The 27,656-nt window shown below is 42.3% G+C and overlaps 1 protein-coding gene across 1 annotated transcript in view; it reads right to left on the bottom strand.

The window, feature by feature from the left end:
- Positions 1-27,410, bottom strand: part of TMEM178B (transmembrane protein 178B) — a 369,358-nt gene extending 341,948 nt beyond the window's left edge. Inside the window, exons 1-2 of the mRNA XM_073650145.1 lie at positions 27,260-27,410; positions 25,520-26,677 (exon numbers count right to left, since the gene is read on the bottom strand). Of these exons, the coding sequence (XP_073506246.1) occupies positions 25,520-25,901 (382 nt within the window). The 5' untranslated portion in view covers positions 25,902-26,677; positions 27,260-27,410. The remainder of the gene's footprint in view (positions 1-25,519; positions 26,678-27,259) is intronic.
- Between the last annotated feature and the right edge of the window lie 246 nt (positions 27,411-27,656).

The following is a 27,656-nucleotide window of genomic DNA, read 5'->3' on the forward strand; positions in this document are numbered from 1 at the left end:
TAATTCCTTCTAAGTAACACAGCTATGAGACAAATTGGGGCTGACCAGGAGATATGATTCTGATATCCTGCCCTCCATTTACCAAGAACAGTGCTCTGTGCTGATGAGGTTCAAAAGAGCGAAACAGAACAAAAGATGAATGAGTGTTAAAGGGGTGATAAAATGCAAACTGAGTCCTAAGATTTCTCCAGAGTAAAGCAATGACTTAAAGTGCAGCCTAAGGTACCTTAAGCCCACCATGATTCTGAAGACATACCCTCCACCTAACAAGAACACTGTTCTGTGCTGATGAGATCCAAAAGGTCAGAACAGAACAGAAGACAGATTGGTGTCAAGGGTTAGATAAGATCTATATGGTGTCACAATTTCCTCAGAGTAAAGGCCCCGTCACACATAACGAGATCGCTAGCGAGATCGCTATTGCGTCACCAAACCGTGACTCATCAGCGATCTCGCTAGCGATCTCGTTATGTGTGACGGGGCCTTAACACAGCTATGTGACAGACTGGGGTATATTAGGCCAACCAAAGGATATAATTCCGATATCCTGCCTTCCATCTAACAAGAACACAGCCTGGGCTGATGAGGTCAAGAAGACCAAAACAGATTAGTCAACACATAGGTGTCAGTAGTCAATTGTTGGAAACCATACAAGGTTCCAAGATTCCAGTGTAACCAACAAATCAGATCAGTCATAAGAAGGAGGCTATAAAAAACTGCGTTGTGATGATGACGTCCAAAAGACTAAGACTGATTAGTCAACAGTTGAATGTCAATATGTAGGTAGGATGCATACCAAGTCCTAAGATTTTTTTCTGAGCAAGGAAATGACTTAAAGGGCAGCCATGTGAACCAACAGAGGAAATTATTTTGAAGACCTAACCATCCCCTTAACAAAAACACTCTTCTGTGCTGGTGAGGACTGAAAGACCAAAACAGACAGAAGACAAAAGGGTAAAAATGAGTAGACAATGAGTAGATAAGACCTATATCTAGTATTAAATATCAAGTGTGTGATGCAGCCATGTGGCAGACTGGGATATCGTAGACCAACCAGAAAAGGTGATTCTGATCACCTGCCCTCTAAGAAAAACCCTATTCTGTGCTGATGAGGTCCAAAAGACCGAAACAGGACAACAGATGGGTAATAATGGGTAGGAAGGATCCATACCAAATCCTAATGTTTCTTCTGAATGAAGCAAGCTAAAGGGCATGCATGTGTCAGACTGTGATATCATAGAAACTAACAGGAATACTGATCTGTGCTGATGAGGTACAAAAGACCAAAGGAGATCAGTCAACAGATATATGCATATCAGATCCATATGAGATTGCAAGATTTCTTCTGGAGTAGGTATTGATTTAAAAGGTAACCACATGCAAGACTAAGATACCTTAGGACCTCTAGAGGAGATTATTCTTATGACGCACCCTTCATCTAAAACGAACACTGCTGTGTGCTGATGAGGTCCAAAAGACTAAAACAGATCAGTCAAAAAACGGATGTCAATGAGTAGGTAGGATGCATACCAAGTCTTAATATTTTTTCTGAGTGAGATACTCATTTAAAGTGGAGCCATATTTCAGACTGGGGAAGACCATAGGTCCACCAGAGATGATGTTTTTATGACCTAAACTCCATCTATACAGACCACATCCACTTTTAATTCCATTGCAATCTTTGTTACCATTATTGTACACCCAGGACATATCATTAATTCAATCTAATAAGTTAGTTGTTATTCACATTCACCATAATGGCAAATTAACTGCTCCAATGTCACATATAAGTTGGATTATCTTCTAAACGTTAAGGTCCCAAATATTGGGCTTACCAGAGGACTTCTATCTCCAAGACTTCTCTCGTGCTGCACAAGTTTTAAAAAATGCACTACCCCGGACAATCTGATTAATACCTAGCCCCCACATTTTTAAGCGTGCTCTAAAAATACATCTCTCTGCTGAATATGTTGGCGTTAAATAATATTATTCTGATAGGCCAATTTTATCTAGAGTTAGAGGTCCTAGTGAATATCAACCCTTAAAATCCATTTTGTTCAAACCCTTCATGGCTGGGCTTTTTCTCCTTTTTGAGCTTCTAATTTTTTACCCCCTTTTTCTAAAAGTCATTACATTTTTTTTTTTTTTTCATTCACTTACCATTATATTTCAATTTTCGCAGGACAAGTTGTATTTTTGAATGACAACATTCAAGTGGGAAAATATGTTGAAAAAAAAAATGCAATTTCGACATTGATTCTTTGGGTTTTATGGCATTCACTGTTTGGTAAAAAATAATCTGATTAAAAATCCCAAAAGTTTGCAAGAAAAAAAAGTGTCTTTTGATTTTTTGAGATCCATAAATTTTATATTTTTCCCTTGATTTTTCCCTTTTTGGCATTTTACAGGTGTGACGGTAGCAAATACGTTTATTTATTTCATTTTTGTTTCTTTATTTTTGAACTGGGACAAGGGGGGGGGGTGAATCAAAATGTAATATTTCTTTTTTTGCTTTTTTTAAAATATTTTTTTAAACCATTTTTTCTTAATTTTTAAGTCCTGCCCAGGGGATTTGAACCTGTGATCGTTTGAACTACAGTACGTAGAAGAAATGACAATCTCCTACGAAGACCAGACTAGTGCTGTGCTTCATGGGAGTATAAAGACGTCGGCAACGGAGGCCTTCAGTAGGCTTCTGACTGCCATGGCATCCCATCACCACCCCGCCATCATGACACCAAGGGGCCGCTGGTCACCAGAACTGTCACATGAGGCGATTGCTCCTCTTAAATGATGTTGATTGGTTAAACAGCAGCGAATAGATCAAGCACTGATCCATTAGAGGCAAGTTATCTGAATAGATCCACCATTAGAGGCAAGTGCTAGCTGTCTAACACAGCTGTCTATATAGCAGGCTCAGGAAGGGGTTAATCGAAATAGATTCATCATTCTGCGCTGATTAATTCCTTAATAAACCTTGATAAGGGTCAGAGCTTTCTCCCAATCCCCTGCATAAACATAGCAGGAAACAATAAAATTCTGTTCTCCTGCAGCCGCCACTAGAGGGAGCTCAGGAGTTTACTGCATACTGTCAACACAGTAAACTAAATAATAAAAGAGTATACAAAGAGCTCCCTCTAGAGGTGACTACAAGAAGACAGAATTTTATTTTTTAACTCTGTTTATGCAGAGAATTTGGAGCTCTATATCAGAAAAAAACAAGTTTTTATCCATATAAAGGCAAATAATTTAATCACAACAGAAAAGAAGGTAAAAAAAATTGGTGTGGAATGATGGACATTCACTTAAAAGATAAGATGGATTTTTTTTTATATATGTGTAAAGCAAATTGTAAGTAATTTTTTTTTCATCACATTTAATCTTTGGGTTATTTTGGATGAGACCAGTGTGAACATGTCATCCACCTGTCAGCACGGTGCCGAGGCCAGGCCTGAGCCTATTCACTGTGCATTCATTAACCTGCGGGATCATATTCTATGTGACAGCTGCAGTTTTCAGGGACAGCAGCCGGCGCTATTGTCAGGGAAGCCGGAGATTAACACAGGGCATTGTGTTCACATCCACCATTGTCAAGCGCGTCTCCACAATCAGACGGAGCAGGCATTTTTTTTGTTTTATCATTTTAACAATTAGAGCATTCAGCTGCCGACATAAAATAAAACTTTGAAATCCTAAATTCTCGGTTCGCGAAGACCAGGATCCTGCAAATCAGGACATTTCCCTACCATCTCAGCTGCAGGGCCCCAAGGTTAAGTGCACACTGAGGATTTTTTTCGAGGAGCTGAAAAATTAGGCGTTTTAGGGTATGTGCACCTGCACCATATAGGCGCTGGCGCAGCAGCCGAGTTTTCAGGGACATACCGGAAGTCATTTCAGCAGCTTTTGCTCTATATTGTTGAGAAGGACTTTTCATCAAATTTTTCATGCTGAACCGGACACACGATGGATGTAATAGTGGTACAAAATTTTTGGTTTTATTTCGTCTCTCCAATGCGGAGATATTAACAGTTAAGTATTTGGCACCTAATGAGTTAACTTTTAAGTGGGTGTTGTCAGCTAGTTTTCACTGGGGGCGTGTACTTTTTCTCACTGTATGATGCTGACTAATCATAAGCAAGCAGCAACACGCAGGAGAAAGACAAACACGCCCCCACCATAGCTCAGAGCAGGTTTCTCAAGGAGTGAGATGTAGCCTCATCTCCTGGTCTAACCACCTGTATGAGTCAGTGTAAGGGAGGGGCAGCACAGTTGAGTTTAGCTGTGTCACATTACAAACAGTTCTATCAGATCTTCTCTCACAGCACTCTCACCTCTGCTGTACTGGCCATTTTGCCACACTGCCTGTACGGAGATGTGTCAGTGATCACACTTATTTCTGTTGTGCTCAAGCAATTTTCACTTGCTCTACAATGAGATCAGAGCAGGGTCTCATTACACCTGACACAGGAGTAGATCAGAACAGACTGAAGCAGTTAAAAGAAGCGATATAAGACGAAACATGTGCACAGCAATGTCGTTTTGATATTGCTGTGCATTATGTTAATTTTTATGGATCGCTTTTGCAGCGCTTTTTCAGGCGGATACCAGTTGGTATCCGCCTGAAAAAGACGTTGTGCGCACATACCCTTATAGTTGAACCCACATCAGGAAACATTACTTCCTTGGGGAGTTTTTAGAGTAGTTTTTTATTGCCTGAAGCAGTTTTTTAATGTTTTTTCAACATTTTTGAACATGTTTCTGCAGACTTTTATTGGACAGCGCCTAGTTTAGTGCGCTTTCCAACAGGAACTGCTTCAAAGTATTCAGACGCACTTTCTGTTTTTCCCACCAGTCGCATTTCAAAGCCTGAAGCGGAAGAAAAATGTTCAAAAGACTTAACATATGACCAGCAAAGTGGACTGAAAATGAATAGGAAGAGTCTTTTTGAGCAATTTTTCAGGCATCTTTTGGAGAGAACCCGCTCCAAAAGTCTCCTTAAAAAACTCAATGTGCACAAAGCCTTAGAATTCTGAAATGGAGGAGAGCTTATGACATATATTAAGAGGCAACGGATGATCAAGAGCAGAGCGTACAATAAAAGCCAGACCGTTACAGGGGTTGGCGGGGAACCATCCATACATATAAAATGACCAGCAGTCCTATAGGTGAGCATTACACAATGACATATCTGGTGTGCTCACCATGGGGTGCTGGGGTGATGGTATAGAAAGAAAGTGCATCTCCATTTTCCGAGACCTGTAACATTTTTACTTTTCCATTAATGGTGGCATGTGAAGGCTTATTTTTTGCGTGGCGAGCTGACGTTTTAATTTATTCCATTTTGGGGTCCATAAGATCACTTTTATTGTATTCATTATATTGTTTTTAGAGAGGTGCGTTGACCGAAACACTGCAGTTTTGGCTTTTTTTTTCCTCATGCCGTTTTGATTATTTTATATTTTGATATACCTTCCGGACATAACAATACCAAATGTGTTTTTTTTTTTTTTTTTTTTATTTCTTTATTTTTAATGGTGGGAAAAAGGAGAGATTCAAAATGTTATATTTTTTCAATTTATATTTTTATTTTCTTATATTTACTTTATTTTTAGTCCCCATAGGGGACTTGAACCTGCAATCGTTTAATGTGACTGAGCATCAGAAGAGGACCAAAATGGCAGCAGTGGGAGCCTTCAGAAGGCCCCAGGCTGTCAAAGTACCCCATTGGTGTCCCGCAAACGCTTCACGAGTTGCCAGTGGAGCCGATGCACATGTGCCATTTGTGATGTCTTTTGAATGTGGCTGTCAGAGATTGACAGCAGCAACTAAATGATTAACAGCCTCCGCCCATGGCTGTTAGACACAGACTCTGGACACTTAATATAACTGGCATCAGCTGTGTGTGGCGGGGGCTATGTTAATTTGCGCAAAGGGGTTAAAGAGTTAGTCTGGTGAAAACAAGTTATTACCTATTAACAGGATAGATGAATATTTACTGATCGGTGTGGTTACTGCGATTTTTCCTGCAACCCCACAGAGAATAGCTGGAGTGGCGGTTGAGCATCTATACTTCATTCTAAGGGCCCATTCAGACGTCCATTTTTTTTCTTTTTTTTTCTTTGCTTTTCATGGATAGCACTCGTACTTATAATAGTGAATAGGCTCATTCATATGTCTGTGATTTTTCACGGACCTAGTGGTCTGCGCAAAATCACGAACGTCTCTCCACTTTTGATCGGATCAAAATCGGCAATGTCAGTCTAGGGGTCTGTGAAAAAATCAGACAACACCTGGATGCCACGTGAGCGCGGTCTGATTTTTATGGACTGTTAGATAGGAGAAGGCGAAGAAACTTTTTTTCTTCTTTTCACGTGCGAGATGACACGCAGACCAAATTCTGATGAAAATCACTGATGAAACATGGTCCGTTTTTTTCGTATGTGGAAAAAAAACTGATGTGTGAATGAGGCCTTATAGAGATAAAGGTTCCAAGACAGGGACAAAATTTCTCGTTCTGCCAATCGAGAAAATCACTGATGGTAAAATCTGACACTGACTAAACATTGATGAAACTTGGATCAAAAACACTGATAAAAAATGGACCATGTTTTTATGGACCAGAAAAATCACAGATGTCTGAATGAGACCTAAATCAATTGTCAGCTATCCACAACTTCACCTGATAATCCCTTTAGGCCCCCCACCCCAACAATTAACAGTGAAATTTAAGGGGTTATACAGCAGCAATCAGCACCTGCCATGTCTACTTCCTACTGGGAAGGGGTTCAAATAATATAAAAAATAATTATAAAAAAAACTAAAAAAACTATATTATTATATTATCTGGTATAGGAATATAATGAAACAATAATATATATATATAGAATATAAATACAGCATATTTGCCATCTGTTCAAAATTTACTTGGCCAATGAACAAAAAAAGTTGGGGCTAGTCCTGCTCCAAAGAGGAGGAAGTTTCCTGCACATTTCTGGGCAGTCCTCGAGGGTGGAGTTTATTTATCCCAATTCAGCTGATAAAATAGACTATAGCTCGGAATAATGAAAACCATAACACGCAGCCCGATCCGACAGTCCCACAGGCTACGAACAGAGTAGTGGAGCATGCACAACCAGCGTTCTGTTCCAACGCTGTATTTCTCAAGATCAATGGAGGTCCCAGTGGTTAGACCACCCAGAAATCAGCAAGTGACCCCCTCTACTATGTATAGGTGATTACTTGTAAAGAACAGAATGACCCTTTAACTCAATATAGAGTCATGGCCGAAAGTGTTGGCACCCTTCAAATTGTTCCAGAAAATTAAGTATTTCTCCCAGAAAATTATTGCAATCACATATATTTTGTTATACACATCTTTATTTCCTTTGTGTGTATTAGAACAACACTAAAAAAAAAAAGAGAAAAAAAGGAAAATTGGACATAATTTCACACAAAACCCCAAAAATGGGCTGGACAAAATTGTTGACACCTTTCCAAAAAATGTGGGTAAATAACTTTGTTTTAAGCCTTGCGATGCTCGTTCAACCTCACCTGTGACAAGTAACAGGTGTGGGCAATATGAAAATCGCACCTGAAACCAGATAAAAAGGGAAGAAGTTGACTCGACCTTTGCATTGTGTGTCTGTGTGTGCCACACTATGCATGGAAAACAGAAAGAGAACTGTCTGAGGACTTAAGAACCAAAATTGTTGAAAATTATCCACAATCTCAAGGATACAAGTCCATCTCCAGAGATCTTGATGTTCCTTTGTCCACGGTGCGCAACATAATCAAGAAGTTTACAACCCATGGCACTGTAGCTAATCTACCTGGACGTGGACAGCAGAGAAAAATTTATGAAAGGTTGGAATGCAGGATAGTCTGGATAGTGGATAAGCAGCTCCAAATCATGTTCAAAAGATATTCAAGCTGTCCTGCAGGCTCATCAGGGTGCATCAGTGTCAGCGTGAACTATCCATCAACATTTGAGTGAGATGAAACACTGCTCCTATAGATATGAAACACTATGGCAGGAGACCTAGGAGGACCCAACTGCTGACACAGAGACATAAAGCTAGACTGCAATTTGCCAAAATGTATGTGAGTGAGCCAAAATCCTTCTGAGAAAGCCTCTTGTGGACAGATGAGACCAAGATAGAGCTTTTTGGTAAAGCACATCATTCTACTGTTTACCAAAAACGGAATGAGGCCTACAAAGAAAATAACACAGTACCTACAGTCATATATGGTGGAGGTTCAAAGATGTTTTGGGGTTGTGTTGCTCTCTGTGGCACTGGCTGCCTTGACTGTGTGGAAGGCATCATGAAATCTGAAGATTACCAAAGGATTTTGGGTCGCCGTGTCAGAAAGCTGGGTATGCGTGCTAGGTCATGGGTCTTCCAGCAGGACAATGACCCCCAAACATTTAATGACCAACACCTTTGGCCATGACTGTATATTAATATAAAAAATATATATTATTACATTAATATTATACAAAATAAAATAGTAACAATATTTCTAAAATAATAATTATTATTAATAGTAATAATAATAATTATTACTATTATTATTTACTGATATTATTATTAATACAATAATTAAAAATGATAATAATTATTAGTTTTAATTATAATATATTAAACACTGATGGAATAACCCTTTAAGTCAACATATATTAATCTAAAAAAAACTGATATTCTTACATTAACATTATAGCAAATAAAATAGTAGTAATATAAAATTTTAACTATTATTAATAATAAAATAAAAAATATTTTATTATTATGATGCATTATCAATAATATAATCATTAATAATGATAATGATAATTAATATTATAACTATAATCTATAACAACCTGATGGAATAACCCTTTAAGTCAATATATAATAATATAAAAACGCAATAAGGTTATATTATTACAATAAAATCATACAAAATAGAAAAAATAATAATATTAATAAAATAAAATAATAATAAAAGCATATTATATTGGGGTGAATTTACTCGCTTCTCCATCCGGTTGTGTAACCCGGACTTATGTATGTACAGAAGAGACTAAAATCCCATAATGGAGCGCCATGGCGGCGGTGGCGGTGGCACTCGGTGATTTACAGGCCTCCCACTTTCTAATTAACAAAACATCTCTTTGTAATGAGAGCGGAAATTCATAAGACTCCGATAACAGATAATCAGAACTTTATGTCTCTCATTATTCTGGCATTTCGGCGCTGCGCAGCGACACACATCGCACTCCATAAATAAGCACACGCACAATTTGTAGGTCTGTTAAACTTCATTAATTGTTGGCTCGATTTATCAAGCCGCGCCGATGTCAAGCATTTCCTGCTCCCCACAAGTGTCGCCGCTTCAGTTTAAGGAAAATTGCTCATTTACATTTATCTTTTCCAGGCTTCGGCCTTGTGATAACGGGAAAAGTGTGATAGTTGCCCATAGCAACCAATCAGGAGGCTGCGTTCATTTTCCAAAGGGCTTCTGAGAAATGAGAGCTGGATTCTGATTGGTTGCTATGGGCAACTCCGTTGCTTTTTCCTCTTTCACCAGTTTTGAAGACTCTCCTCTATAATAGCTTCATAGTGCGTCTGTGGCCAGGATCAGTACAGGACAAATAATGTGTCTACACAGTGACTGCACCAGCAGAATAGTGAGTGCAGCTCTGGAGCATAATACAGGATGTAACTCAGGATCAGTACAGGGTCAGTAATGTAATGTATGTACACAGTGACTCCACCAGCAGAATAGTGAGTGCAGCTCTGGAGTATAATACAGGAGGTAACTCAGGATCAGTAATGTAATGTATGTACACAGTGACTCCATCAGCAGAATAGTGAGTGCAGCTCTGGAGTATAATACAGGATGTAACTCAGGATCAGTACAGGATCAGTAATGTAATGTATGTACACAGTGACTCCACCAGCAGAATACTGAGTGCAGCTCTGGAGTATACTACAGGATGTAACTCAGGATCAGTAATGTAATGTATGTACACAGTGACCTCACCAGCAGAATACTGAGTGCAGCTCTGGAGTATAATACAGGAGGTAACTCAGGATCAGTACAGGATCAGTAATGTAATGTATGTACACAGTGACTCCACCAGCAGAATAGTGAGTGCAGCTCTGGAGTATAATACAGGATGTAACTCAGGATCAGTAATGTAATGTATGTACACAGTGACCTCACCAGCAGAATACTGAGTGCAGCTCTGGAGTATAATACAGGAGGTAACTCAGGATCAGTACAGGATCAGTACAGGACAAATAATGTGTCTACACAGTGGCTGCACCAGCAGAATAGTGAGTGCAGCTCTGGAGCATAATACAGGATGTAACTCAGGATCAGTACAGGGTCAGTAATGTAATGTATGTACACAGTGACTCCACCAGCAGAATAGTGAGTGCAGCTCTGGAGTATAATACAGGAGGTAACTCAGGATCAGTAATGTAATGTATGTACACAGTGACTCCACCAGCAGAATAGTGAGTGCAGCTCTGGAGTATAATACAGGATGTAACTCAGGATCAGTACAGGATCAGTAATGTAATGTATGTACACAGTGACTGCACCAGCAGAATAGTGAGTGCAGCTCTGGAGGATAATACAGGATGTAACTCAGGATCAGTAATGTAATGTATGTACACAGTGACTCCACCAGCAGAATACTGAGTGCAGCTCTGGAGTATAATACAGGATGTAACTCAGGATCAGTACAGGATCAGTAATGTAATGTATGTACACAGTGACTGCACCAGCAGAATAGTGAATGTGTGGTGCCCTTGAGGGTTCAGTCGCCACAGAGGTACTGTACCTCACCCAGAGCTGTGGTGTCTCCTTCTCTCAGGTAAGGAGGGAGTGCTGCCCGGAACCCCAACACCCGCATTCAACACTACACTACTCCAGGCCGGCTGGAAGGGCAAATGCACTGTGTTTCTGCTGAGCCCTGTCCCTGGCTGGAGTGGGGGGAACCAAAGAGAGGGGGAACCAGTAGTGGGGGTGGGTGGAGGATGCAGAGTAGGGGAGCACCATAATAGGTCTATATAAGGGAAGCCATCTTAGAGTAGGGAGTAGTGCAGAGGACAGAGAGTGAATAGTAAGGAGGGGAGCAGAGTCTCTTTAGGAGCTCTGCTCCATAAGGGGCCTAGTAATAGAGGCCCAGGAGGGGAGCAGAGGAGGAAGGCTCCATCGACAGAAGGGATCCCAGGGGGTACGGTGAGTGCAGGATGGCACCCGTACGCCCGAATCTGCCAGGTGTCAGAGGGATCAGGCCGCCAGAAGGGAACCGGTCCCTGGATCAGCCGTGTTACTCCAGGTCTCGGCTGGAAAACCGGAGGCTTCTGCACTTCCATGGTGCAGTTGCCACAGCCTCATCTTAGTCACCGTGAAGTGCATCAAGTAGGCCAGGGAACTCCAGGTTGCCCAGAGGGACTTCAGAGCACCCGATCGGGACTGTGCGTGGGGAAGCGCTGGGCAGGAGGGAGAAGACCCAGCGCGAGAAGTCGGTCTAGTAAGGAACATAAGGAAAGCGGGGTTCCGTCAAGCGCTCCTGATATACTTGAGAAAGTGCTGGACCCCTTATCTGGTAGACGCAGTGCGACGCGGAGGCTGACACCCATACAGTGTACCTGAGGAACTTGAACAGAACTGTGAGTAAACTCGGATGACTGCACTACACGGCCTCCGTCAGTTATTTCCGCTGCGCCATCTCTCCTGCACCACAAGCCCCAGCATCACCATCATCTATACTACACTGCCGTGGGGCCCGCTCCACCTGTGGGGAGCCGTTCCAACCCAGCTGCCCTATCAACCGCCCCAGAGGTCTGAAGCAGCGCTGGTATCTATTACCAGAAACCACAGGTGGCGTCACGAAACAAACCATACACTAAAAACCCCTTTTTCAAGAGAGACCCCAGAGTACGGGCCCGGGAGCCGACTGCCGTGACATCCTAAGCAAGGTAAAAGGCCCGGGTACCGAGTCCCCTATATACCCCTGGGTGACACAAATGCAGCTCTAGAGTATAATACAGGATGTAACTCAGGATCAGTATAGGATCAGTAATGTAATATATGTACACAGTGACTGCACCAGCAGAATAGTGAGTGCAGCTCTGGAGTATAATACAGGAGGTAACTCAGGATCAGTAATGTAATGTATGTACACAGTGACTGCACCAGCAGAATAGTGAGTGCAGCTCTGGAGTATAATACAGGATGTAACTCAGGATCAGTACAGGATCAGTAATGTAATGTATGTACACAGTGACTGCACCAGCAGAATAGTGAGCGCAGCTCTGGAGTATAATACAGGATGTAACTCAGGATCAGTAATATAATGTATGTACACAGTGACTGCACCAGCAGAATAGTGAGTGTAGCTCTGGAGTATAATACAGGATGTAACTCAGGATCAGTACAGGATCAGTAATGTAATGTATGTACACAGTGACTGCACCAGCAGAATAGTGAGCGCAGCTCTGGAGTATAATACAACTACTACAAAGCAGAAGTCTGTAGTGATTCTGTTCTCCACTAGGGGCACTGCTCTGTTCCCTTTATTGCACTAATAGGTAAATATCTCCACCAGAACGGTGACACCTTTTATGTAGAATTACTATTGATGAAATGTTGTGAAGATAATCCCGAGCTATGAGCAGGTGATATCCTGACCACAATGTGTTTATTCATTACCATTTAACACCTGCTATGTTTTTTTCCCTCTTCTTACCTTTAAATCATTACACTCCCAGTGAGGAGTCACACAGCAAATCACCCGATTCTTCGGATCGTACGCAGACAATGAATTGGCTGATTGCCGGAGTGGCCGGCGTTTCCATGAATGCATTAAATGCTGCATGAGCGGAGCCTGGGTAACGTATGGCTTGTCAGCATTTGGCATAACGGATGCGGCAATCTCTCACCAACCTCCCAATTACTGTATCAGGCCTGGCGATCAATCTCCTGTATGACAATACTAAAATAAGCTTCCTCTTCTATTGCCGGCAGAAGCATTGTCCTCTGCACCATCGCCAGGAGCGAAATATCTCAACGGCCTGGGAGGGACAGCTGCGTTATTACCTGGTGTCAATGAAAGCCTTCTCTATAAACCCTCAATGAGACATGCCAGGTCTGCTGCTTTATCTACTGGTGGCCTATTGGCTTTAGTGAGTGTAGTGAGCATGCTCGGTGGCATTTGTAGAGGTAGTGAGCATGCTCGGTGGCATTTGTAGAGGTAGTGAGCATGCTCGGTGGCATCTGTAGAGGTAGTGATCATGCTCTGTGACATCTGTAGAGGTAGTGAGCATGCTCTGTGACATTTGTAGAGGTAGTGATCATGCTCTGTGACATTTGTAGAGGTAGTGATCATGCTCTGTGACATTTGTAGAGGTAGTGATCATGCTCTGTGACATTTGTAGAGGTTGTGATCATGCTCGGTGGCATTTGTAGAGGTAGTGATCATGCTCGGTGGCATCTGTAGAGGTAGTGATCATGCTCTGTGACATTTGTAGAGGTAGTGAGCATGCTCTGTGACATCGGGTAGAGGTAGTAAGCATGCTCTGTGACATCTGTAGAGGTAATGATCATGCTCTGTGACATCTGTAGAGGTAATGATCATGCTCTGTGACATCTGTAGAGGTAATGATCATGCTCTGTGACATTTGTAGAGGTAGTGATCATGCTCGGTGGCATTTGTAGAGGTAGTGATCATGCTCTGTGACATCTGTAGAGGTAATGATCATGCTCTGTGACATTTGTAGGGGTAGTGAGCATGCTCTGTGACATCTGTAGATGTAGTGATCATGCTCTGTGACATTTGTAGAGGTAGTGAGCATGCTCTGTGACATTTGTAGGGGTAGTGAGCATGCTCTGTGACATCTGTAGAGGTAGTGATCATGCTCTGTGGTATCTGTAGAGGTAGTGATCATGCTCTGTGACATCTGTAGAGGTAGTGATCATGCTCTGTGGCATCTGTAGATGTAGTGATCATGCTCTCTGACATCTGTAGAGGTAGTGAGCATGCTCTGTGACATCTGTAGAGGTAGTGAGCATGCTCTGTGACATCTGTAGAGGTAGTGATCATGCTCTGTGGCATCTGTAGATGTAGTGATCATGCTCTGTGACATTTGTAGAGATAGTGATCATGCTCTGTGACATCTGTAGAGGTAGTGAGCATGCTCTGTGGCATCTGTAGAGGTAGTGAGCATGCTCTGACCTTTGTAGAGGTAGTGATCATGCTCGGTGGCATTTGTAGAGGTAGTGATCATGCTCTGTGGCATCTGTAGAGGTAGTGATCATGCTCTGTGACATCTGTAGAGGTAGTGAGCATGCTCTGTGACATCTGTAGAGGTAGTGATCATGCTCTGTGGCATCTGTAGATGTAGTGATCATGCTCTGTGACATTTGTAGAGATAGTGATCATGCTCTGTGACATCTGTAGAGGTAGTGAGCATGCTCTGTGGCATCTGTAGAGGTAGTGAGCATGCTCTGACCTTTGTAGAGGTAGTGATCATGCTCGGTGGCATTTGTAGAGGTAGTGATCATGCTCTGTGGCATCTGTAGAGGTAGTGAGCATGCTCTCTGACATCTGTAGAGGTAGTGATCATGCTCTGTGACATTTGTAGAGGTAGTGAGCATGCTCTGTGACATCTGTAGAGGTAGTGAGCATGCTCTGTGACATCTGTAGAGGTAGTGATCATGCTCTGGCATCTGTAGAGGTAGTGATCATGCTCTGTGGCATCTGTAGAGGTAGTGATCATGCTCTGTGGCATCTGTAGAGGTAGTGATCATGCTCTGACATTTGTAGAGGTAGTGAGCATGCTCTGTGACATCTGTAGAGGTAGTGATCATGCTCTGTGACATTTGTAGAGGTAGTGATCATGCTCTGTGACATTTGTAGAGGTTGTGATCATGCTCGGTGGCATTTGTAGAGGTAGTGATCATGCTCGGTGGCATCTGTAGAGGTAGTGATCATGCTCTGTGACATTTGTAGAGGTAGTGAGCATGCTCTGTGACATCGGGTAGAGGTAGTAAGCATGCTCTGTGACATCTGTAGAGGTAATGATCATGCTCTGTGACATCTGTAGAGGTAATGATCATGCTCTGTGACATCTGTAGAGGTAATGATCATGCTCTGTGACATTTGTAGAGGTAGTGATCATGCTCGGTGGCATTTGTAGAGGTAGTGATCATGCTCTGTGACATCTGTAGAGGTAATGATCATGCTCTGTGACATTTGTAGGGGTAGTGAGCATGCTCTGTGACATCTGTAGATGTAGTGATCATGCTCTGTGACATTTGTAGAGGTAGTGAGCATGCTCTGTGACATTTGTAGGGGTAGTGAGCATGCTCTGTGACATCTGTAGAGGTAGTGATCATGCTCTGTGGTATCTGTAGAGGTAGTGATCATGCTCTGTGACATCTGTAGAGGTAGTGATCATGCTCTGTGGCATCTGTAGATGTAGTGATCATGCTCTCTGACATCTGTAGAGGTAGTGAGCATGCTCTGTGACATCTGTAGAGGTAGTGAGCATGCTCTGTGACATCTGTAGAGGTAGTGATCATGCTCTGTGGCATCTGTAGATGTAGTGATCATGCTCTGTGACATTTGTAGAGATAGTGATCATGCTCTGTGACATCTGTAGAGGTAGTGAGCATGCTCTGTGGCATCTGTAGAGGTAGTGAGCATGCTCTGACCTTTGTAGAGGTAGTGATCATGCTCGGTGGCATTTGTAGAGGTAGTGATCATGCTCTGTGGCATCTGTAGAGGTAGTGATCATGCTCTGTGACATCTGTAGAGGTAGTGAGCATGCTCTGTGACATCTGTAGAGGTAGTGATCATGCTCTGTGGCATCTGTAGATGTAGTGATCATGCTCTGTGACATTTGTAGAGATAGTGATCATGCTCTGTGACATCTGTAGAGGTAGTGAGCATGCTCTGTGGCATCTGTAGAGGTAGTGAGCATGCTCTGACCTTTGTAGAGGTAGTGATCATGCTCGGTGGCATTTGTAGAGGTAGTGATCATGCTCTGTGGCATCTGTAGAGGTAGTGAGCATGCTCTCTGACATCTGTAGAGGTAGTGATCATGCTCTGTGACATTTGTAGAGGTAGTGAGCATGCTCTGTGACATCTGTAGAGGTAGTGAGCATGCTCTGTGACATCTGTAGAGGTAGTGATCATGCTCTGGCATCTGTAGAGGTAGTGATCATGCTCTGTGGCATCTGTAGAGGTAGTGATCATGCTCTGTGGCATCTGTAGAGGTAGTGATCATGCTCTGACATTTGTAGAGGTAGTGAGCATGCTCTGTGACATCTGTAGAGGTAGTGAGCATGCTCTGTGGCATTTGTAGAGGTAGTGATCATGCTCGGTGGCATCTGTAGAGGTAGTGATCATGCTCTGTGACATTTGTAGAGGTAGTGAGCATGCTCTGTGACATCGGGTAGAGGTAGTAAGCATGCTCTGTGACATTTGTAGAGGTAGTGATCATGCTCGGTGGCATTTGTAGAGGTAGTGATCATGCTCTGTGACATCTGTAGAGGTAATGATCATGCTCTGTGACATTTGTAGAGGTAGTGATCATGCTCGGTGACATCTGTAGATGTAGTGATCATGCTCTGTGACATTTGTAGAGGTAGTGAGCATGCTCTGTGACATTTGTAGGGGTAGTGAGCATGCTCTGTGACATCTGTAGAGGTAGTGATCATGCTCTGTGGTATCTGTAGAGGTAGTGATCATGCTCTGTGACATCTGTAGAGGTAGTGATCATGCTCTGTGGCATCTGTAGATGTAGTGATCATGCTCTCTGACATCTGTAGAGGTAGTGAGCATGCTCTGTGACATCTGTAGAGGTAGTGAGCATGCTCTGTGACATCTGTAGAGGTAGTGATCATGCTCTGTGGCATCTGTAGATGTAGTGATCATGCTCTGTGACATTTGTAGAGATAGTGATCATGCTCTGTGACATCTGTAGAGGTAGTGAGCATGCTCTGTGGCATCTGTAGAGGTAGTGAGCATGCTCTGACCTTTGTAGAGGTAGTGATCATGCTCGGTGGCATTTGTAGAGGTAGTGATCATGCTCTGTGGCATCTGTAGAGGTAGTGATCATGCTCTGTGACATCTGTAGAGGTAGTGAGCATGCTCTGTGACATCTGTAGAGGTAGTGATCATGCTCTGTGGCATCTGTAGATGTAGTGATCATGCTCTGTGACATTTGTAGAGATAGTGATCATGCTCTGTGACATCTGTAGAGGTAGTGAGCATGCTCTGTGGCATCTGTAGAGGTAGTGAGCATGCTCTGACCTTTGTAGAGGTAGTGATCATGCTCGGTGGCATTTGTAGAGGTAGTGATCATGCTCTGTGGCATCTGTAGAGGTAGTGAGCATGCTCTCTGACATCTGTAGAGGTAGTGATCATGCTCTGTGACATTTGTAGAGGTAGTGAGCATGCTCTGTGACATCTGTAGAGGTAGTGAGCATGCTCTGTGACATCTGTAGAGGTAGTGATCATGCTCTGGCATCTGTAGAGGTAGTGATCATGCTCTGTGGCATCTGTAGAGGTAGTGATCATGCTCTGTGGCATCTGTAGAGGTAGTGATCATGCTCTGACATTTGTAGAGGTAGTGAGCATGCTCTGTGACATCTGTAGAGGTAGTGAGCATGCTCTGTGACATCTGTAGAGGTAGTGATCATGCTCTGTGACATCTGTAGAGGTAGTGAGCATGTTCTGTGACATCTGTAGAGGTAGTCATCATGCTCTGTGACCTTTGCAGAGGTAGTGAGCATTCTCTATGGCATTTGCAGAGGTAGTGAGAATGCTCTGTAACAATTACAGAGACAGAGAGCATGCTTTGTGGCATTTGCAGAGGTAGGGAGCATGCTTTGTGGTATTTGCAGAGGTAGGGAGCATGCTTTGTGGCATTTGCAGATGTTGCTGTACTGGGAGAGCGAGGATCGTCGAGAAGCTGTACTGTCCTCATCACCTGTTATCATACAAGGAGTATTAGCATTCATTCTAGCCCTGTTCTCTGATGATAATTAAACATCTGCTGACTCTGTCTGGCATCCGTAAGAGGATGAGTCTTGCGCTATAAATATTCAGCCCTGTTCCTTCCTCTTCTGCAGACCATGCCCATCCATTATCCCCCACCCACTCCACGCCCTCAAGGATCTGATCCTCACCTTCCTGAGATGATGGGTCAGAGAAAACCTTATAGACTCTTATGAGAGGCCAAGATGTCTCCCCTTTTACCGGGAGCCTCCTGATTTTCCCAGCGAGCTAACAAGTATGGCTGAAAAATACAAGGTATCATCCAATGTAAGACCCACCCTGTGTGAAACTAAGGGGCCTATAAGTCCATAAATATCGTTAGATCAATAGCCGGTGGGCAACATGGTGGTTTTCCAGAAGAATTTTGGCTTATTCATCAGCTCACTGAGAGTGTGCATGCTCCCCCTATCCCTGCATGCACGTTTTATGGGGTCAATCGATGGAGATAGCTGTTGGTCGAACGTTCTAACGTGCATCCTTCAACTTTGTTATCTTGCCGGACACCTTGGGTCGAGCTGCCTTCTTATTGCATCTGCTTGGACTTCCTGTCAATCAGCCCATTGAAGATCATTACAGTCAGCGTCTCCGAAGCCTAAAATTAGAGTTTGCTTCCTTACAGAAGACTTATCATTGCATTAGATAAACTTAATGGGAACGTGGCATCAGAAAATGACCCTATTATTAAAAAACAAAATTTTATTAAAAACAAAATTGGTTATCATGCAATTTTCACATTGGCCACTGGAGGTTTTTTTTTTAGGTTCATACTTCCTGTTCTTTTAGGAAGAATTTTGAGTAGCTTCCTTATCGTCAGAGGCAGGGTTAACATTTCTATACAGAGTTGATAATACAGGATCCCCCAATCTCAATAAGCGATGTCATAGCTCACCTCCTTCCTCTCCCTTCATAATAAGCTTTTTCACACGCTCATTAGATGCTTCAAGACAATAGATAGGATATGCGTCTGTCCTTTGTTGCTAATGTACGTGTGCATTTCCTGAAATAACAGGAAGTTAGAGTTTAAAATTGCCCAAGTAGCCAGAGTGTGAATTGCAAGGGTTTTAATTGTTATTTTTAATTCAGATTGTGATATGTCACCAGGTTTTTGCTACCACATTTGAGAGCACCATGCTGTAGGAGCAGAGATCCTGATTCCGGTGATGTTTCACTTGCTGAGCTGCTTGCTGCAGTTTTGATAAAATCACAATTTTATCTATCAGGTCTCTGAATGTTGAGTCCTGTATAACCCTGCCCACATCTCTGATTGGCAGATTTCTGTATACACTGTGCATAGGGAGAAAACTGCCAATTAGTGGTGAAGGGGTGATGATACAGAGCTCATGAATATGGAGGACTACTTGGCAGCAGGTTTATTAGTCCTTTAGTAATTTTATCAAAACAGTGATTTTATCAAAAGTACAGCAGGCAGCCCAGTAAGTTACCCAGTGCTGGAATCCAGGTCTGTCTCTACATTATGCTGCTCAATGCAAATTGACCCTCCTTCAGCAAATCCTTACATAATATAATGTGTCTGGAGGGAATTATACCTTTGCAAAAAAAAAAACTTGGCTTTACTAAATTTTTCAGAAGTGCCTCCTCCCTCCCCACTCTCACCTCTCACTGTAGATCAGCAGCTCATGTTAATAATAGTATGATTGGAGGTGAAAATTTATTCTGCCAGAAATTATCTAAGCACCCCTTGAGGAAGCACAAAGCGAAACACGTGTTGGAGTAAGGTAAATGTGAAACAGGCCTGTCTGCTGTTTATAATTGGGTCCGAATTTCAGGTATTAATAGTAGGATTGAGTGTGAAAGTTGATTTATACGACAGTTATCTAAACACCTCCTGAAGAAGCGCCAAGCGAAACTCGTGTTGGAGTAGGGTGAGGGTGAAACAGGCCTCTCTGCTGTTTGTAACTGGGTCAGTATTTCAGGTGTTACATAGAGAATATGAATTTTCGTGTTTTATGTTTTTTATGTGTAGCTAATTGCTTCAAAAAGTCATCTTTATTAAAAAAAAATAGTTATATTGTATATTTTTTTTGTTTCTACATAACTCTTTATTTTTTTTTTAAAGGTAGACATAAAATAGTAAGAAAGTTGGCTGTATTACATTTTCAGAAGCACCTCCTCCCCCCTCTCATTGTAGATCAGCAGCTCACGTTAATAGTAGGATTGGGGGTGAAAGTTGATTCATCCGGCAATTATCTAAACACTTCCTGAGGAAGCTTCAAGCTGAACGCGCATTGGAGTGGGGTGAGGGGAAACAGACCTCTGTGTCATTCATAACTAGGTCAGTATTTCAGTTATTAAAAATAAGATTGAGGGTGAAAGTTGATTCAGCCAGCAATTATCTAAACACCCCCTCAGGAAGCGCAAAGCGAAACGTGGGTTAAAGTGGGGAAAGGGAGAAACAGGCCTCTCGACTGTTCATACTTGGGGCAGTATTTCAGGTATTAATACTAGGATTGAGGATGAAAGTTGATTCAGCCAGCAATTATCTAAGCACTACTTGAAGAAGTACAAAGTGAAACGCGCATTGGAGTGGTGGTAAAAGGGAAACAGGCCTCTGCTGTTCGATATTTGGTCAGTATTTCAGGTATTATACAGAGAATATGACTTTTCATGTTGCATGTTTTTTTTTATGTGTAGATAATTGTTTCTCACAAACATTACTTTTTTCAGCAGTAATTTTGTATATTTTTTTTTGTTTCAGTCTAACACTGTTTTATGTCTACCTTTGAAAAAAAATTAAGTTGGTCTTCTTATATTTTTCAGATGTGCCTCTTCCCTCCCAACTTCACTTTTCACTGTAGATCAGCAACTCACGTTAGTAGTAGGATTGGGAATGAAAGTTAATTCAGCTGGCAATTATCTAAAGAGTAAACACTTCCTGAGGAAGCACCAAGCGAAACGCATGTTGGAGTGGGATGAAGGGAAACAGGCCTCTATGCTGTTCATATTTGGGTCAGTATTACAGGTATTAATAGTAGGATAGAGAGTGAAAGTTGATTCAGCCGGCAATTATTTAAACACCCCCTGAGGAAGCACAAAGCGAAACAGATGGTGGAGTGAATGGAAACAGCCCTCTATGCTGTCCATAATTGGGTCAGTATTTCAGGTATTAATAGTAGGATTGAGGGTGAAAGTTGATTCAGCTGGCAATTATTTAAACACTCCCTGAGGAAGCACAAAGCGAAATGCAGGTTGGAGTGGGGTAAGGGGAAGACATGCCTCTCCGGTGTTCATGATTGGGTTAGCATTTCAGGTATTAATAGTAGGATTGGGGCTAAAAGGTGATTCAGCTGGCTGGCAATTATCTAAACACCGACTGAGGAAGCACAAAGCCAAAAGCATGTTGGAGAAGAATAAGTGAGAAATAGGCCTCTCTGCTATTCATAATTGGGTCAGTATTTCAGGTATTTTATACTAGGATTGAGGGTGAAAGTTGATTCAACCAGCAATTATCTAAACACCCTTTGAGGAAGCACAAACCGAAAAGCACGTTAGAACGCGGTAAAGGAGAAACTGACCTGTCTGCTGTTCGTAATTGGGTCACCATTTCCAGTATTAATAGTAGGATTGAGGGTGAAAGTTGATTCAGCTGGCAATTATCTGAACACCCCTGGAGGAACCACAAAGCGAAACGCATATTGGAGTGCAGTAAGGGGGAAAATGGTCTTTCTGCTGTTTGTAATTGGGTCAACATTTCAGGTATTAATAGTAGGATTGAGGGATGAATTTGATTCAGCCGGCGATTATGTAAACACCCCTTGAGGATGCACAAAGCGAAACGCAGGTTGGAGTGGAATAAAAGGGAAACAGGTGATTTGGACCCATAGAAGCACCATTACAGAGTGAAACGGCCATCGTCCAGCACCTTCTCCCTGCTCACTCCATGCCTGTCATTTTGTTTGTGTTCATAATGGATTAAAGAATCAAGAAATTTTCTTGCAACGTGCGATGACTGCCATTATTCAATCTGTTCTTTCAAAGGGAAATAGGCCTCGCTGTTGTTCATAATTGGGCCAGCATTTCAGGTATTAATAGGACTGAGGGTCAAAGTTGATTCAACTGGTAATTATCTAAACACCCCCTGAGGAAGCACAAAGCGAAACGCTGGTTGGAGTAGAAAGGGGAAACAGGCCTCTCTGTTGTTCATAATTGAGTCAGTATATCAGGTATTAATAGTAGGATTGGGGCTGAAAATTGATTCTGCCAGCAATTATCTGATGTACAGTCATGGCCAAAAGTATTGAGAATGACACCCAAAATTATATTTTCACATGATCTGCTGGCCTCTGGTTTTTATTAGTGTTTGTCTGATGTTTATATCACATACAGAAATATAATTGCAATCATATTATGAGTACCAATAGGTTATATTGACAGTTAGAATGAGTTAATGCAGCAAGTCAATATTTGCAGTGTTGCCCCTTCTTCTTCAAGACCTCTGTAATTCTCCCTGGCATGCTCTCAATCAACTTTTGGACCAAATCCTGACTGATAGCAGTCTATTCTTGCATAATCAATGCTTGCATTTTGCCAGAATTTGTTGTTTTTTGTTTGTCCACCCGTCTCTTGATGATTGACCACAAGTTCTCAATGGGATTAAGAGCTGGGGAGTTTCCAGGCCATGGACCCAAAATCTCTATGTTTTGTTCCATGAGCCATTTAGTTATCACCTTTGCTTTATGGCAAGGTGCTCCATCATGCTGGAAAAGGCATTGTTGGGCGCCAAAACTGCTCTTGGACGGTTGGGAGAAGTTGCTCTTGGAGGACATTCTGGTACCATTCTTTATTCATGGCTGTGTTTTTAGGCAAGACTGTGAGTGAGCCAATTCCCTTGGCTGAGAAGCAACCCCACACATGAATGGTTTCAGGATGCTTTCCTGTTGGCATGAGACAAGACTGGTGGTAGCGCTCACCTCTTCTTCTCCGAATAAGCTGTTTTCCAGATGTCCCAAACAATTGAAAAGGGGATTCATCAGAGAAAATGACTTTGCCCCAGTCCTCAGCAGTCCACTCCCTGTACCTTTTGCAGAATATCAGTCGGTCCCTGATGTTTTTTCTGGAGAGAAGTGGCTTCTTTGCTGCCCTCCTTGAAACCAGCCCTTGCTCAAAGAGTCCCCGCCTCACAGTGCGTGCAGAAGCACTCACACCAGCCTGCTGCCATTCCTGAGCAAGCTCGGCACTGCTGGTAGTCCGATCCCGCAGCTGAAACAGTTTTAAGATACGGTCCTGGCGCTTGCTGGTCTTTCTTGGGCGCCCTGGAGCCTTTTTGACAACAATGGAAGCTCTCTCCTTGAAGTTCTTGATGATGCGATAGATTGTTGACTGAGGTGCAATCTTTGTAGCTGCGATACTCTTCCCTGTTAGGCCATTTTTGTGCAGTGCAATGACGGCTGCACGTGTTTCTTTAGAGATAACCATGGTTAACTGAAGAGAAACAATGATACCAAGAACCAGCCTCCTTTTAAAGTGTCCAGTGATGTCATTCTTACTTAATCATGACTGATTGATCGCCAGCCCTGTCTTCATCAACACCCACACCTGTGTTAATGGATCAATCACTAAAACGATGTTAGCTGCTCCTTTTAAGGCAGGACTGCAATGATGTTGAAATATGTTTTGGAGGTTAAAGTTCATTTTCTGGGCAAATATTGACTTTGTAAGTACAGTAATTGCTGTTAAGCTGATCACTCTTTGACATTCAGGAGTATATGCAAATTGCCATTACAAAAAATGAAGCAGTAAACTTTGGAAAAATTACTATTTGTCTCATTCTCAATACTTTTGGCCATGACTGTATAGGGGCAGCTTTTTTCGGAGAGTCTAGAACATTTTGTTCTCGGAATTAGGTAGGAGGAGGAGGAGGTGGATGCTGATTGTTTAGAAAAGTGATAAGACTGAGCAGACAAATTCCCTGTTACACAGACACCGCCAAAGCCTTTTTTTTATCAGGATTGTGAATGTACTTGGAATACTAAAACCATTTAGGCCCACAGGAGGTCGTAAAACGCTGGGGGATGGCGACTAATAACTGAGACGGCTCAATGCAGGAGGAGACTGAGCCGCCACTTAATAATTAAACCTTTGAAGAACGTTCCACCTTAAATCCTCCTTAAATCAAGTAAAAAAAAACACATATTTTTCTACCTGCTCCTTTAAAAATAAGGTGACAACCAATATGGCCACCATTACAGGGTTGCCTGTCGGCTTTTTCCGGCTCCGGAATGTGTTAGTGACGCAGGAGAGTGGCATGTATTACAGCATAAATAGGAAGAGGTGTCATTCAGGAGTCAGGGAAAGCTTGGTGACAACCCCTTAAAGGTGTATCGTCTGTATTTTAGCTTCTGTTTACCATACTCATCCTGTAATTTAACATATTTTACTTACACAGATGAAGCAGACTTTAGTGTAACATCAAAAAAAATCACATAGAACCAATTGCTCCTAGTATCGTGCCATCAGTTTCCTGGTACTGATGAAGCAGATTGTATTTTAACATCAGTTTCACCCCAGACTGTATTTCCACATATCTCAATTCTACAGATGAAGCAGACTTTAGTGTATCATTAAAAATGACTGTACAACCAAGCATTGTGTCATCACTTTCCTGAACATGTTTTAACATAAAGATGACACAGTCTGTACTTTAGCATATTTTCAGCATGCATATGGAGCAGACTTTAGTGCATCATTAAAAAATCATTTGTATTGAGTCATCAGATGAAGCAGACTCTATTTTAACATCAGAGATGAAACACCATAGCGTGTTTTTACCATACAGATGAAGGAGACTGTAGTGTATCCTCAGAGTCAGGATACAGGTGGAGCAGACTGTGTTTTTAAGCATCGCATTTACTATACAGACTGTGCTGCGGCATCTTTTGTTTCTGGCTAGAGCAGACTGTATTGCAGCATGGACTTTGCTGTACAGATGAAGCGGACTGTAGTGTAAAAATCTGCCCTACTTGCAGAATGGAGAGTAGCCCCTGTCGAAAAGGCGTAACGTAAGTAGGCTGTGTTTATAGGCGTTACAATAGGGTCTGCTCCACCTGCAGACGGCCAAGGCAAGGTCAGCTCCATCTGTACACAGCTAAGGCCATGTGCTGCTGCTTTCCGCAGCTCGTGTTGTGTTCCTCCATCTATGAAGATTTAAGGTTAAAAAGAAAAAAAAAAACGAGTAAAATATGTCTAATAAAAAGCAAAAGTATTAAAAATAAATAAAAAAATTAAAAAAAGCAAAAATATGTAAAAAAAAAAAAAATAAATGTAAAAAGCAAAAATATATGCACAACAATAAAATAAAAAAAGCGAAAATATAAAAATAAAAAAGCAAAAAAATATATATATAAATAAATAAAAATAAATAAATAATAGAATTTGTTCAATATTTTGCAGTCGGTTACAGGCTATTACAGCATTCAGCACAATGATGTAACACGTACATACCTTTGGCAACGATATCTTCTATATCTTGATCAAACCCTAGCCGGTGGCATTTCCTCCAGAGGCCCATGTTGGTAGAATTATATTGTCTATTGCACTCGTCAGCAGCGCTCATGGCGAAAAGCTGCCTCCTGTTCCTAGTTAGAAGTAGCTTGCCCTCCCAGCGGTCCAGCTTCGACCTGCTCGCCCTAAGCGGAAGGTTGTTGTTGGAATTATAAATGAATCCGGGGTCGATCCTTCTATTCGTGAAACTTTTGCACCTCTCCCGGTGCCGCCTGGCATCCGTTTCATACCAGTGGTCGGAGCAGATAGCCACAGCCAGCATGCCCAGGGCACACAAAGCTAAAGACAGTCCGGCGTAGAGCAGTAATCTTCCGGCAGCCATCCCTCCGATCTCACAGGGCCATCAACATTTTTTTGTCGTTGTTGTTTCTCAATCGGTTTTTATTTTTGCACCATAGGCCAAAGCCGTAACCACCCGAAGAAAAAAAAAAAACCAAGGGCTTTAGATCCGAATCCCAAAAATACGCTCGGACCTTGACGTTCGATCCGATTTTGGAACGTTGAGGTTAGTCATTAGTTTGGACCAAACTCGTCAGAAAACCCGCCACCCCCTGAAAAAGCAGAACGTAGAAAGACAGGACTCTCAATACATACGTCAACCTCCAAAAAATTTTAGGTAGCCCGTCGTTGGGATGTTGGGTGTTGGATCATGGTTGGCCCTATCCACCAGGCTGTCGGTAAGGAGTCAAAGAGATGGAAGTAGAGGAAAAAAGGGCAACATGCCCGAGCGAAACCACAGCCTTAGAGCTTTTGTGTTCTCCGCATCCTCTTTTTCGACAGACTCATTGAGTCCAAACTCAACGATGCTGTTGGGTTCTTCTTCTCGAAGCTAAGAAACGTGAAGCCTCCCTGTTGTGTCTCTGGTAGCAAGATCCCTGTGGGCAAGCAGACGGATCCTTTGTTTCACAACACATATATCGTCATCATCATCGTACCTTCAGCCTCCATGCCCCGCTTTTCCCCCATTCATCGGCTTCGGGTCCGTTTCGCCTGTCAGCAGCCTGTAATCAGCAGCTGAAAGATTTCTTCTTCACTCAGGGCTTGACAATCGCTCGTCTTCCAACGTCTCATCCTCTGAGCCGCTTCCCTTGGTCTCCTCTGAAATGGAAGGTGAGAGGGGGAGGAGAAAAGAGGGAAAGCAAAGGAGACATTTCAGCACCATGGACAGCAGCAGCAATCTCTGGAAATAAGAAATAGCTGTATCACTAGAATCGCAGCCAGACAGTAAAGGGTGCCTGCGCGTTACACAAGCCTTATTTAAATAGGGGGTTTAGGATTTTAGCCCATCTCACGCTGCCAAATAATCCAAGATTTTTTAGTCTTATCCGTTCGTCTCGGAAACAATAAAGCCAAGATCAGATCAGGCAGCAAAGGAAGATAGGGCTCACAACCTACCAAATGGACATCTAGCAAAAAAAGGAAGACTAAACGTCAACAGATAGAACGCAAAAAAGGAATAAAAAAAAATGCATGCATTAGAGGAAAAGGACGGGGAAGGTGAGGAGGGGGCACAGGCACCTATATACTATCATCTCTGCTAGAAAAAAAAACAATTAAAAAATACAGCTCATTTTAATAATAAATTAAGGTTAAGCCTCAATGGTCCAATAGAAGCGATCAGCGCGGAATTAGCATTCTGCAGAAAAGATCTAGAAGGAGACAGTTGGTCGGTGGGTTCACCTGGGAATCTGCCGTGCCTTGTGCATACAGTCAGCCCGCAGCCTTGGTCGGAAACCAGAGACAGAATACAGAAAGGCTTCAGCCAAGAACAGATGACGTCACTCATTGCAACGTGAGGATCATGTCTTATACGGCTCCTTAAAGAGGAACGAGCCTCCCGAAAGAAGACGGAAAAGGAACATGTCACACACATACATATATATATATATATACATACATACATACTGCGGGAGAAAGAAGTGCAGCAAATGACTGGAGCCTACATCAGGGGAAACTGTCAGCATGACTGATGGATGAAGGAAGATAAATGGAAGAACGGACAGAAATAGTCAGATTTATGTTATAGGTTTGGTCAAATATCCGTCCATAATCTTTAGAATATTCCTAAATCTCTTTA

Source organism: Phyllobates terribilis, unplaced genomic scaffold, assembly GCF_046119375.1.
Source record: "Phyllobates terribilis strain yellow unplaced genomic scaffold, ASM4611937v1 Scaffold_10__3_contigs__length_209671492, whole genome shotgun sequence".
Lineage (NCBI taxonomy): Eukaryota > Metazoa > Chordata > Amphibia > Anura > Dendrobatidae > Phyllobates > Phyllobates terribilis.